The 14,255-nt window shown below is 42.8% G+C and overlaps 1 protein-coding gene across 1 annotated transcript in view; it reads left to right on the top strand.

Annotated features, from left to right (window-relative positions):
• Window positions 1-788: 788 nt before the first annotated feature.
• CACNG3 (calcium voltage-gated channel auxiliary subunit gamma 3) overlaps window positions 789-14,255 on the top strand; it is a gene marked incomplete at both ends in the record, with an annotated part of 84,357 nt that continues 70,890 nt past the window's right edge. Inside the window, one exon of the mRNA XM_081256699.1 lies at window positions 789-999. Within this exon, the coding sequence (XP_081112825.1) occupies window positions 789-999 (211 nt within the window). The remainder of the gene's footprint in view (window positions 1,000-14,255) is intronic.

Raw genomic sequence — 14,255 nt, 5'->3', positions numbered from 1 at the left:
AGGTCTCTGGCCCGGGCGCTGGAAAGGCGGGGGGTGCAGCCGCAGCGGAGGAGCTGTCCCTTCAGCACCACGGGCTTAAAACTGGGCGTTAAGAAGGCGGAGGCGGGGCAACAGGCGGGGAGCTGTCCCTTCAGCACCGCAGACCTTTGCCCTCCAAGGCAACCTCTCGGCCCCCGCCCGGGACTGTCTTTTCTCCAGTTTGAGCGGGGGTGTCGGGAGCTGGCGGAGAGCTTTCCTGGGAGGCTGGGGAAGCAATGAACACTCTTCTCAGAGACTCGCCTCCCAGCAGCGCTATTTTTTGCCATCCGCCCTCACCCCCAGCACACGCGCTCGCACACACACGCACGCACGCACACACACACACACACACACACACACACAGACCTCTCTGGATTTCTTTGCCTTGAGTCTCCCGGGGCTGTGAGGAACCAGGCGCATCTCAAACCGAGCTGGCAGCTCCAGGCTCCAGAGCCATGCCCTGCACGGACCCTCATGCTCACCAAGCTCCTGAGGAATGAAAGGAACCCAGGGACCCTCAGAAGGCAGCAGTGATGTGGACCAACCCCCTGGAGCCTGCACCCTTCCGAGGGCCATAGGCGACCCAGGGAACTGGAGAGAGCTCCAGACAGGAAATCCCAGCTTTCCCAAAGTCCCTGTGGATGCTGACAAAAGGAGACCTGAATTTTTGGAAGGGCCTGTCCTAGGTTACCCAGCTGCAGAGTGATTTTCCCCTCTGGCATTGAACCTCCCTCTCCAACCCCCAGCCATCTAGAGTACCATGAAGAAGTATGAGGATGTGTGACAGAGGAATCCAGATGTTGATCACTACTGTGGGAGCCTTCGCAGCTTTTAGTTTAATGACCATTGCAGTGGGCACGGACTACTGGTTATATTCCAGAGGTGTGTGCAGGACTAAATCTACAAGTGATAATGAAACCAGCAGGAAGAATGAAGAAGTAATGACCCATTCAGGGCTGTGGAGGACCTGCTGCCTAGAAGGTATTTACAAATTCCTCTCAATGGCCCTAAATAATCCAGTTTCTGATATTCTGCTATTCCCGTGTGTCATTGGGGAGATGGAGGCAGTGATGGGGAAAGAGAGATAGTTCAAATTATTGCCGAGAATGTGCAGATGTCCAGATTGTTCCAAGCAAGACTAATGCTGTGTGGGATAAAAGGGTTGGGTCTTGTTGATTGTTTTTGGTATAAGCTTCATGAGATGAGATTTTGTGGCACTCTAGGCAGCTTCTGCAGTTGAGAAAATGTCTTCAAATCTAAAATCTCTAGGTATATTGTGAACTGCTTTGCTTTGATCTCTGGCTTGAGATGGGGTCTTTGGCTCTGCTTAAGTTTCATTTCAGTGGGGGAGAGGTGAAGGAAGAGAAGAGGAGGGAAGAGGGAGGGGGAGAGAGACAAAGACAGAGAGAGAGAGACAGATTGATTCTGACCTAGCCTGGCACACTCTGCGCTATTTCCTTATTTCTCAACATAGTCTCATCAGTTTCTTCTGAGTTTGGTCTAACTAGATATTTTCATGAACTTCCATTGCCAACAAGTTCCAGACTAACATATATGAGCCTCTAAACACACACACACACACACACACCCCACATACACACATTTTAAGAAAACTTATTAATACATCTCCATTTGAGATCAAAAAACAAAACTGAAGTCTTGGTATTTGGTATCCACCTGTCTTCTTTCCTAAAGCATCTGCAAACCCAACAAATATATTTCTATGACATTTGCATAAGAATGATTCTCCAAGAATCACAGCATACCACTTCTCATTCAAAAAACTGAGGATTCATTCTAAATTATAATGAAGAGGACAGACCAATTTTAGAATGTCAAGCTCTTAGGTAGCCTGTCTCACTACTAAACTTGCTTTCAGTACACCAGGAGTCACTCTCAGCATCATTGGGCAATGCCTGGATGTCAGTAGGAGTAACCAGGAAAATAGAGAAGGAAACCAAAGCTCTTTAGAGCCTATGTGCCTGAGGGAAGGCACTGGATTAGAGGGGCAGAAGGGAGTTTTCTCAGGCTTCTGAGGAATCTGTGAAGCTTGTCATAGTGATGAGCAAGGAAATCTGTGTTTCCTATGTGCTCTCCGCCCCTGCCTGCCATTGGTTCTCCATGACTGCATTCCTACTGGCTGGCATTTGTCAGGGCTTCTTGAGAAGTTGCATTTATGCAAATTGCTTAGGAAATCATGCTATTACATCACTTGCTAGTGTAATGTTGCATCATTGCCTGGCCTTCCTCCCATGTTCTGACACTCTGAACAACTGCTCTCCTGACTGTAGCACTACTAGAGTTGATTCTGTTTCCATCGCAAATTTGCAACTGGTGGGAAACCCAGGTAGGAAAGGACTACTTTAAATGCAACAAGGATTACTTTATTTGATGTCTGAACACCTGGGTAATGCTGCAAACTATCTGTGTGACCTTGGCTGAGACATTTACCCATCCAACCCTCAGTATGTTAATCTGGTAAATAATTAATTTGGAATAGGTGGTCATGAATTAGCACTATCCAAAGCTCTTATTGTATACAAGGTACTGATGGAAATTCTTTCCTAAACATTGACAAAAATCTAATATCTGTGATTATTTGTGATCAGATATGGTGAAGTCATTTACCTTAAGGAAATATCATAATTACCTTTCCTATGTTAACAATAAAAAATTGAGTCATCTTTCATAAAGTTGAGATTTGGTGGATGTTTTGATGCTTACATGGTTCCAGAGTTGGCATAAAAAATCTGAGGTGCCTCCCAATCCAGAAATGGCACATACGTAGACCAAGTTTCAGTTATTTCCAATTCTTCTGCCCCCTTGACCTAAACCTGGGAATTCACAACTAATCACCAATTTTGACCTCCCCCCTTAGGGCCTGAAATTCCTGAATCCTTGCTCAGAATTTCTCAGCTGATGGTTTCTCTTTTCTCCAACATCATCTCCTACACCCACAGTTTGTACAAGGAATTGGAACCCCACCCAGGTATTCTGTGGGCTTAGTGGGAGAAGTGAGAATTTGAATCAAGAAGAAATTAGATTAATCTAAGATATGTTCTTGGTCAGGTGAATTCTTCTGAGAAAATTTCCTGCAGTCTCCATGCAATTTGGCCCAGCTATTTTTTTTTTTTTTACATTTCGAAGTATTAATACAGTAAGATGCATAAACTTTAATGAATCACAATAAAATTTTAGCTATGTCTACACCCATATACTCAACACCTAGATAGGCCTGGCTGAAATCTGAAGCCAAGATTTTCCTTCATGTAATGAACATATCAAGTGTTCAAGGAATTTGCAGGAACCTCTGCTTTCTGCATGGGAAGACACATGCAGTAGGCAGCATCCATCCTCTGCTGTAATGAAGGTATACAGCCATCTCCTGCTCAGTATGTCCTGTCTCCCAAAGGCTTAGCATCCTCATTTTTCTGGTCCTTTAAGTGTTAAAGGATAACTAGGGTGGGGGTGGCGGGCATCCATACTTTTTCAAGAGTCATGAGAAAATGTGGCTATTTCATACAAAAGAAGAGAATGCTCCAGAGGGACATGACAGCTGTCTGCAAATATCTGAAGGGCTGTCATATGGAAAAAAGATTCGAAATGCTCTATGTGGCCTCAAGGGGTTAAAAGTAGGAGCTAGAAGAAAACAGGTTTTACCTCAATATAAGTAACTATCTAATATGGCATGGGGTGCTTTCAGAAGTTATGAGTTGTCTATCACCAAAGATATTCAAGTATAAGAAAACTACATCAGTTGTTTCCAGTCTTAACTAGTCAACAGAATCATATGGGGAGATTTAAAAAATAGATTATCAGGCCCCCACAACTAGGTTCTTTGCCTCCATGGGTCTGTGGTGGATCACTTGGAATCTTAATTTTCTAAAACTCCTCCAAGCAATTACGATATTAAAGCCAACACATGCTGAGTATTTACAATGGGTCTGGGAATGATCACGTCTCTCAAGTGAGAGAAGAGATGTTTCCAGTTTTCATTTCTATAACTCACCAGAAAGTCATTTATATTTAGCACTTATTATGTGCTAGGATTGTGCTAAGAATTTTGAAAAAATAACTTTCATCTTCAAAGGCATTCAATGATGCAGGTAAAAGTATTAGCCTCATTCTACAGATGAGAAAACTGAGGCCAGGAGAAGTTATATAACTTGCCCAAGGTCACATACCGAAACTCAGCAGATACTGCTTCACCTAAGCCACGTTGCTTCACTGAGCACTTGCTAGGGAGCATTAATTCATGCTCTAGTGGATAGGTTGCTACTGGTACAAATATTAGCTTGTGAGAATGCCCTGACACATGGATTTTTCCATTCAGAAGCCCCAGATCCCAGAACACTCAGCATGTCTATGCAGCCTCTGCATGGGGGCAGGAGCCACCAGACAGGCAAAAACTCAGAGGCAGCAAAGGACACTCTTTGAATGAAAAAACAATCGACCTATGTAGAGACATCTACACTGAGAAGCCAGAATGAATGCCTGACTCATTAGCTGGAAAACATGCAAGGCATTCACAAAGCAGTGCCCCTACCTGCTGCGTGATTTCAATGGCGGTGTGTGAATTTGAATGAGAACATGTTTATGTGATTCTCTCATTAAGAAACCTCTTGAAGTCCTAGTTATAATCAAAGTGATGTGTTTAGATCATGGAAAGACCACTGGCCTAGTAGCAAGGAACCCTGGGTGCTAATCACATTTCTGTCACTGATAGTTATGTGAATTGTGTACGTTATTTCCTCCTTTGGACCTCAGTTTACCCAGTTCTAAAATGAGAGCTTCAGATAAGATTAGGAAGTAACAAATCCAAAGGTCCCTGTGGACTCGGCAGGTAATGTAAAGTGTGAAACAAACATCTCACTGTCCTCTTACCTCAGTTATATTGGGGTGGGGGAAGGAGTAAGAGTGTGTTTGAGAAGATATAAGGTAACTGAAACCTGGTCTCAGTGTGTGGGCAACAGAGAGTGGTGCGGACTGTGGCACATTGGAAACAATTACTACGTGGCTTGAGTCGATCTTTACTCTGGGGAAATGTATAGCAAACTTGGCCCAATATTCCAAATTTTAAAAAGCTAGATGTTAAATCTCCTGATTTTAAAAATGTGGGCAACTAGTTTAACTTTTTAAACATGCAGTGCCAGCCAAGCCAAACTCACTTTATGGCTGAATTTGACCCATGGGCTTCCTTTTGAGTCCTGGAAATTATCTAAAAGCCCCTTTAAATCCAAATTTCTGATATTTTCGTTTTTGATTCCTGAATTGCTCTTTATTAGTCAATAATCACTTATTCAATTCATTAAAATATTGCCTACTAAGAAAAGAAAGCCCACTTAGGATTTTAGGACAGGGAACTTAAAATTATGAAAAAGAGATTCAATAAACTGCTATTTCTGCTACAATGGGCCTGGATGACATCAAACATCTGGCTGAAAAACTGAAAAAAAATTAGCCAGTCATTAGAAATTCCCCCATATTTCCAAATCTCCAGATGGTTGACTTTTTCAGCCAGATGGGGTTCCAGCTTTATTTATGTGTTCAGAAGCCTTCGGGGAAGCTTCAAAGGCGCGGTTGAGGACAAGGCTGGGAGAAGGACATAAGTATTTTCTATGTGCCAAGCCCATGCTAGGTGCTTTCACATATATTAACTCATAATTTTCACATCTCCTATCTGCCCCCAGCAGAATATAAACTCCATAAGTACAGGGATTCTTGTCTGTTTGGGGCACTACTATATCCCTAGAGCTTAGAAACAGTACCAAGTAGTCAGTTCTGCTCCCCCTGTCCTAGATTTAATGCTGCACCTTCCCTTGGACATGGGTGCAGAATGCATTAGAACACTCTTACTCTCTTCCCTACTCCTGACTCTCTCCTTATTCCTTTCTCTCCACTCTCCTTGACCCTAAAGCCCATGAGGCAGATAGAAAAGAGAAATTGGCTGGAGTCTTAAGACAGGATGGGGGAGACTGACCATGACTGTGGTTGGGGGCAGGTCAGGATGGGGAAGGTGGCAGAGGTTGAGGTGTGAGCATGACTAATATTCAGCCAGAACATGTTTGTATAGCCATACTGTTCGTTAAAATGTTGAAATACTTCCCTCCCTGTTGATAAACAACAACTGGTCCAAGTCCCTCACCAAACCCCCACCACTAGCCCTAAGCCCTTCATGGAACCTCTCAAACATCCACTAGATCCACCAAGTAAGAGGTTAAAACCTGGCCCAGCAGGGCCATCACGATCATGTTCCAGCCCTATGGAAGCATCCATTCTAATTGGCTCGTCTTGTGTCCTACTTCTGGTTAAATAGTTTTGAATCTTACTCTTAGCTGCGTCATCCTTGATGGAAAGCACTCCTCTTTTTTCTACCTCAAACCCAGCCTTCTGACCCTAGGATTCTACCCATCTTAGAAAGTAGATAGCTTGAAAATACTTTTTTTTTTTTTTGCTTAATTATTTGAGATGTTATCTCTGGATTGGAATAAAGGCAAATGACGGGCAATCCAAGGTTGGGTGACTAATGTAAGCTATTAGCATGGATGATTGGTGTGGGTAACCAGCACACATCAAGAAAAAAATAAAACAAGAAATCAGGCAAAAAGATGAGTGTGTCCTTTTAATGTTTAATGTCATAGAGCAGTATCTAACAAGCTTACTTAAGTGGTCATCTAATTCTCCAGGGGAATGTACCTTTGTTTGACTTAGCTTTTATTATAGATTCAGGCCCAGTTGTATAGTTAGATGTTTACTTGTCGAAAACTTGGGAAGATGCACATATATTTTTTAGTTCAGTAGAGGTACAAATGATTTCTGTCCATTAGAGGAGATAACCTCAAATGTTGTGGACTATTGCTCACCCTCTAGTACATTAATCAGTTTTATATATAACGTAACGATATTATTTCAGATTTTTTTAAAAAGATTTAATTTTATTTATTTTTGGCTACGTTAGGCCTTTGTTGCGTGGGCTTTCTCTAGCTGTGGTGAGTGGGGGCTACCCTTCGTTGCGGTGTGCAGTCTTCTCAGGCTTCTCTTGTTGCGGAGCATGGGCTCTAGGAGCACGGGCTTCAGTAGTTGTGGCATGCGGGCTCAGCAGTTGTGGTTTGCAGGCTCTAGAGCACAGGCTCATTAGTTGTGGCGCATGGGCTTAGTTGCTCTGCGGCATGTAGGATCTTCCCGGACCAGGGCTTGAACCCGTGTCCCCTGCGTTGGCAGGCAGATTCTTAATCACTGACTCACCAGGGAAGACCCTCAGATTTTTTTTCTTTGAAAAAAGAGTACATAACATCTTCCTTTGAGCCAGCTTTGTCATTCTGCTGGTTCCCTCACTGATGAATAAAACTTGACATAAGCTCACTGTGTATTTTAGGAGAATTATGGTTTTAACGATTTGAACATTATACTCCGACATGTGGAATTATCTGCAATGAAAACCAATGTTTCTGAGGTTAAAAAGAAGCCTAAAAAACTCCAAGGTTGTTTTTCTTTTCCTTCATCCCATGACCCTGCCAGAGTCTACTTTTTCAATGTAGGAGCAAATGGGCCTTTAACAATTTATGTGTGGCCACAAAGGATATCAGATAGTAGGAGGGGCTTTGAGGTCAGGTGGAACTGGGTTCTTACCTGAATCTGCCATTTACTATCTACAAGACTTTGGAAGTTGCTAAACCTCTGAGCATGAGTTTCCTTACCTACACAACGAGGAAGCAAAAGTAGCAAGCACTTTCATCTGTTTCTGCCTTAGTTCTTAGTTGTGTCTTGTGGTTCCTTCATTCCTTCATACCTCTAAATAATATGTTGACCAGTAGTCCTTGATTCATGCATTTTAGACAAGATCCATTTGCTAAGACAAATGATAAGTTCACTTTCTTATACCACTACCCTTTCTTCCAATACTTTTAGTTCCTCAGTGAGTTTACCTGTGGCTCCAAGAAGAATCATTCATAAAGATTGAGGGTGGCTGGCAAAAAGAGAGACTGGCATCTCATTCCTGGATTGGGTATTAGCTTAGGCAGCACAACTGCTCATCTGCTCATGTGCATATTTTAGCAAGGAAGCTGGGAGGCAAGACCAGGGCTGAGAGAGGGAAATGGCAGCAGGTCTGCCTGTTTAGAATAGAGAGGTCTCTGAGTTGAGTGGATCTATGGTGGATACTTGAGAGCTTGAGCCATTTTGTCAATAGCCCACCCAAGAGAGCAGGCTGTTAGGCAAGAAGACCCTAGACAGGGCTACATGATGTTCATGAAGGTGTTGTCTTGCACAGACCTAACTGGCCTAGGGGTCAAGCAGGGGTTGAGAATCAGCTCATGCTCCACTTCCCAAACCATGCATGTTGGTCCAGAACTGAGTCCATCCAAACGGAGGAGGGCCTGTAAAAATGTTCACAGGGTACTGTATGGGCCAACTGCAGACCCAGCAGCATGGGGCTGTGGGTTGCCAGTGATGGGAGCCAAGGTGGAATGGAAAAGACTGACCAGACTCAGGCACTTCACATCAGGAAGGAAGTTGCAGTGGGAAGACCCCACAGGGCCCTCCAATAAAAAATGCATGTGCCTCCAGTGGAAAGTCAACATATAGACTCCTGTGTGCAGAGAACTGGACCATTAGTGTCAGCTGGAGGAACAGTAGCAATGAACAATAATGGTTTGCAACCTCACCCAGCTAAGTGAAGTGGCACTTCTGGCCTTTTTTTCCTTCTTGTTCCCTGCCACAGCATATTGAAGGTATTCCCATCTAAAAGAGGGAGGAGTAATAAATAAGTAAACACAGTGAGAAAAATAAAATAAACGAGGGAGGAGTAGGGATACAGCTTTGCAATCAGATATGCAACTGGAAGTTTTAACAACCAAAAGTGACTGTAAATTTATGAAATCGGCCCAAAATATCATTAAGAAAATGAGGGATTGGACATAACACAGTTGAAAGCCAAAATAAAACAAGTGCCTGTTTATATATCACTTAGTTGAGACTTACCAATAAACGGATATATGTCATCATGCTTTGTCTCTAAAATTCTAAAAGTTGAAAACTTAATGATGTATGTGTACTGTGATACATAATTACATCTCAGGGGTTGGCAAACTACAGTCCATTGGCCAGATTTGGCCCATTGCCTATGTTTGTGCAACCCAAAAGCTGAGAATATATTGTACATTTTCAAATGGTAGAAAAAATTAAATATCTCAAAATATTTCATGACACATAAAAATGATAAGAAATTCACATTTCAGCATCTATAATTCTGAATGTTGTCAATTTAAAAATTATGGAAATTTGTTTTCTCTATGTTGTATTAATATCTACATAGTATCCTTGATTTTGCTACTTGATCTACAAAGCCTAAAATATTTACTGTCTGGCCCTTTACAGAAAAAGTAAAGTTAGCCAATCCCTGCTATATCTCATTGCAGGAATCGATAATAACATTTTATTTCTAGAAGTACCCTTTGTTTTCCCAAGAATGTTGAATTGCTTTCTTTTTTTCTTACACCTTTTGCCTTTATCATAGACTCTTCAGATCAGGTATTCTGTTGGGTTCTCTTTTCTTTCCTGAAGAACTCTCACTTAGTTCTTTGCCCAGACAGTCCTTGTCCTCTTTCTGAGCCATGGAGAGGTTGAAAGAAAGTCAATGAGATCTTCCCCTCTGATGGTCTCTAGGGAAGTCAGCCCCTGGCCAGGTACGCAGGGAACAATATCTGTTGCGGTAGGCAAGAGAAGAAAGCTTTGGTAACCTGTGTTCTGATGGCAATGAAAAAAAAAAAAAAGACCCTAGAGACAGATTGAAGGTAAACTCTATCAGACATGGTTACTGGGTGGGTGAGGGTGAAGAAATTGAGGTCCACAACTGGCGGCTGGTATTGGGAGTCTATTCAGAGGTACTCATCCATATAGTTCCACAGATGAGGTTTGTATGATTATGAAACTTCATGAAAAATATGATGTGAATGGGCACTTTTATAGAAAGAGTCTCATCCTCCATAAGTGTTAAGAATCACTAATATAGAGTTTAGGACAGAGATGAAACCTGGGTTGACACTTAGGATCATCCAAGCATAGATGGTAATTGAAGACATGGAAGTACACAAGAAGTGCCAGAGAAACCCCAATGACTACAAAGAGGGAAACTGACAGAACCCTAAGTAACCTTAACACTATGGGGCAAGGAACAGAGGAACCTGTGAAAACTGAAAAAAAAAAAAAAAAAGAAAACTAGAAACAAAAACAGAGATGAAGGAGGAGAAAGAATTCAGGATTTAAATACCATTTTGATGGTCTACTGAGGCTTGCTCTAAAATAACACAGATGAACAGAAATGTCTGGCACTAGAAGCTCTCTGGCTTAAGACAGTTCCTTACAAGTAAGTTCCTTACATCATCTGTGGGCTACTTCCTGGGTTTGCGCAAGAGGGCCTGCTTCCAGGGTAGATCTGCCTTTCCTCCTGGGATCGGTAAGCAGGTGAGATGATAATATGGATCCTGAGGGCTGCTTCTAAGGAAGCTGCAGAAAGAGAGAATGGGTCATGAGAACCCTAGAAAGAGGTGCCAAGGAAATAGAAAAATAATAATTAGCTAACACTTAATGAACACCTTCTGTGTGCCATGCTACAATTACTGGGGCAGATTGCACGTTCATTTCTGGGCTAACTCCTGAGCATTTATTTATTTATTTAACAGACACATACTGTATGCCAAGCACTGTTCTACGTGAGCAATTGACAAACGTCATTTAATCCTTGTGCCTTCTTCATACGGTAGACATTATTATTATCCCTATTTTACAAATGAAGGAATGGGGACCCAGAGGGCATGTGGTTAGTAAGAGGCAGAGCTGGGTTTCCAACCCTACCCTATGCTGTCTTTCATTACTGTACTCTACTTGCTTGGATAAGCACTAGTATAAACAGATACAACTGATTCTCATAATAGCCCAGTGTACAACTAGCAGGGCTGTTCCACCAAGAAGGAGACTGAGGCTTAGAGAATTAAAGATCACCTGCTAGGTGGTGGCAGGGCTGGACGTGAACCAGAAGCTTCACCTTAATCACCACACACTGCACGGCCCAGGGCTGGTGGGCTGGGTTTTTCCAACCTGCCCACTCCTATATCCAGGCGAGTTTGATGTCAGTCACTGGCTCTGAACCATTCAACGACTGGAACTATTGTGAAAAATAATTAACCCAGCCTATGTCAATTTTTATTCCACATCCAGAAAGCAAGGTCAAGGAAAAGATATGGTAAAGCTAGCAAGATTTAGACATTATAGCAGTAGGTTGTGAAGAAGCACCACCTCTGGATCAAATGTAAATAAAAAATAAAAGGCAACACCAATCATTTGGAAGAACAGTGTTTCTTTTCCAGAGTCTAACTAGACGCAGGTGAGCAGACTATTGGAGATTCTTGCATCTTCTACATTGGATTTGGGGTGTTTGAAAACTTGAGGGTGCCATTATGTTCATGGCTGTCCCACTTCCTGAGGACTAGACTTGGGCACATCATTCATTTGACTTCTTTGAGCTTTATACTCTGTGTCAGGCAGGAGTCAAGTTTTCTGGGTTGGATAATTCTCGTACTTAGGGTTCGGCAGCCTGATTCTCATGCAGCAGCCAAGGCCAAAAACATCTTGGAAGAGCACCCAACCCACACCAGACATGGAATAGATAGTGTACCACCAGGTCTGGTTCTTAGTGACCTTGGGCCTGAGTAGGCTAGAAATGGGCAGCTGAGATGAGCTTGGGGCAGCGTGACTTAACACCATCTATCCATATTTTAACCTGCATGTTGTAAGAAATATTATCACATATGTTTTGCCATCCAAATACTCTTTATCCACCACATATCCCTGAACCACTAATCTAGAACAAGAGCCTGGCACATAGTCGATTCTTAATAAATATACGTTGAATTTATTGCTTGTGAGTAGGTAATTTAATTACCTTGAGTTTCTCTTAGTGAATCCATGCTAATCCCTAACAATCACTGTTCTGCCATTAAGTGCTTACAAACTACTTTTAAAATAATATATCCTATAATCCCTGCCACAATGGATGGTAATTCAGCAGCCTGTATTTTGAGCAAGTCTGACTTGAAGATCTCAACATTGTTTGTCTGTCACTTATTTTCCATTTTTTCCCCCTCAGAAATGATCCAGAGTAGTTTAACAGTCTCATTTAAAAATTCCCTCAATACCCTGGGTGCAAACTTGGGGAAGGAAAAAAGAAAATACATGTTGTGTGGGATATATTGTGCACAGATCTGGCAGGCGCTGTTTCTATTCTTTGTGCTTCAGATTCTGTATATATTTGGATACCTGCATGTTTAAGAAATGGAATTTCCACCACTCTATATTCTACAGCATATGCTATTCAGCATCATGCATAGCTTCCTTGGAGTACAATAATACCTACCTGCTAAATTGAAGTGATTCAAAAACTCACGGGTAACTGTTGAGGTGCCTTCCATCACCTCATCTATTATAAAATTCTGCTGTCACCTGTGGAAATTGATTTTGGCATTGAGCAGTTAATACAGATGCACACTTACAACAAATCATTTTGACCTTTTGCAAATCACAGGACAGCAGAACCAATTAGCTGTTTATCAGCTTAAAATGTCTTAAAATATGTACTATCGAGTAAGTTCTGGTTTTTCAAAATACTACTTTTCACCAAAGATGAATCTGGCTTGCAGTCAAAATGCCCTAAGTGTTTAGAGAAAAATAAAAAGATCATATCAAGAGGCAATGATGTTAATCTGAGTCAAAGGTCTGCTGCACAGCATAATAATTGCTCTTTTCTGCTTTTTTACTCTGTGGTGAGTGGTGGCTTAGCTCTGAGCAGTGGGAAAATGGCAGGGGTTGGATTCTAAGAGATAATAAGGTCTGAACCAAGGAAAATTCAATCTGGGCCACCCCCAACGATGATTTTCCAGTTGGAGTCCCTGGGGCTGAGCATAGGAAATGGAGAGTCCTAGCCCAAGACCATGGACTTTCTCCAAACTCTCTTAAAGTAGGGAGGGGAAAGGGGATGAAATTTTAAACAGTGTGGTCAAGTTTGGCTTCCCTGAGAAGGTGACATTTAATCCCAAATCTGAAAGCGGTAAAGAACCAAGCCAGGTGGGAAGAGCATTCCTTCCAGGCAGAAGGAACAGCAAGTACAAAGGCCCTGAGGTGGGGAGGTGCCTGGGGTGTTTAAGGAGCAAGGAAGCCAGTGGGGTTGAACAGGATGAGTGAGGAGGAAAAGAGAATAGGTGAGGGTGTTGAGGCCAGAAGGAAGCTGTAAGAACTTGGACTTAGAGTGAACTGGAAGCCTTTGGAAGAGTTTAATCCCAGGAATGACGTGTTCTTGAATTTGCCATGTCTCAGTCTTCTCCTCATCTGAATTATTTGCTGCCTGATAGAAAGAGAAGTTTGTCCTGTGACCTTCCTTGCTTCCCCCAGGCAAGAACTTCAGCTCTAATCGTTAAAGCTTTTGCCTCACCTCGCCCTCGTGCTTCTCTAAGGCTGGGCACAGTGGAATAGCATCTCTTCAGCATTGCCTTCCTTCTTCCCCTGAAAACAAGCCATGGTCCCTTACTGTCTTCAGTAGTGTATTTCTCATTATGGGGAAACGGGGTTTAAACGAAATGACAATGACATGGAAGTTTCTAATGCTTACCAGATCTTACAAAGCTCTTGGAGTCATCATTCCTGTAGGGCAACCTCTTCCTGACTCACAGATTCACCCCCTTCTCCCTCTCAAGCTGGCATCTTCTCCCATGCTGGTCCCTCTTCTCAGTCTGGAGAGGCAGTAGGAGCTGTGAAGTAAGTGGTTTGCACTTGAGGGGAGCTCCAACCTGGTCCTCCTGCTCTATGAGGGCTTATTTAGCACCTACTGTGTGCCAGACACTGTGCTAGGTGCCAAGGATTCAGCAGAGAATAAAGTAGACACGGCCCCATCTTTGGTAAGTTCACAATTATGTAGGGAAGAAGCTGAGTGCACCCAGGTGAACAGTGCAGAATGCTCCTGGTGCATAAGGCAGGGGGTCCTGGATTAGTCAGGGGGACTAATCACCACAGAAATGTTCTCTTAGGGCTTGTGTGTCCCCAAGGTGCCTGGCCTACAATAGGTGCTCAAAACACATTTGCCGAATGCACGAGGAGGGCTTGTGTAGGGCACACAGAGGAGAACTGACCTCTCCCATGTGTTGGGGGCTGGAGTGGACATGAATTCAGAGCCCCCTGGTCTCTTATCCTTA

Source organism: Mesoplodon bidens (assembly GCF_964165515.1).
Source record: "Mesoplodon bidens genome assembly, chromosome: 15".
Taxonomy (NCBI): Eukaryota; Metazoa; Chordata; class Mammalia; order Artiodactyla; family Ziphiidae; genus Mesoplodon; species Mesoplodon bidens.
This window is presented reverse-complemented; position numbering and strand designations above follow the sequence as displayed.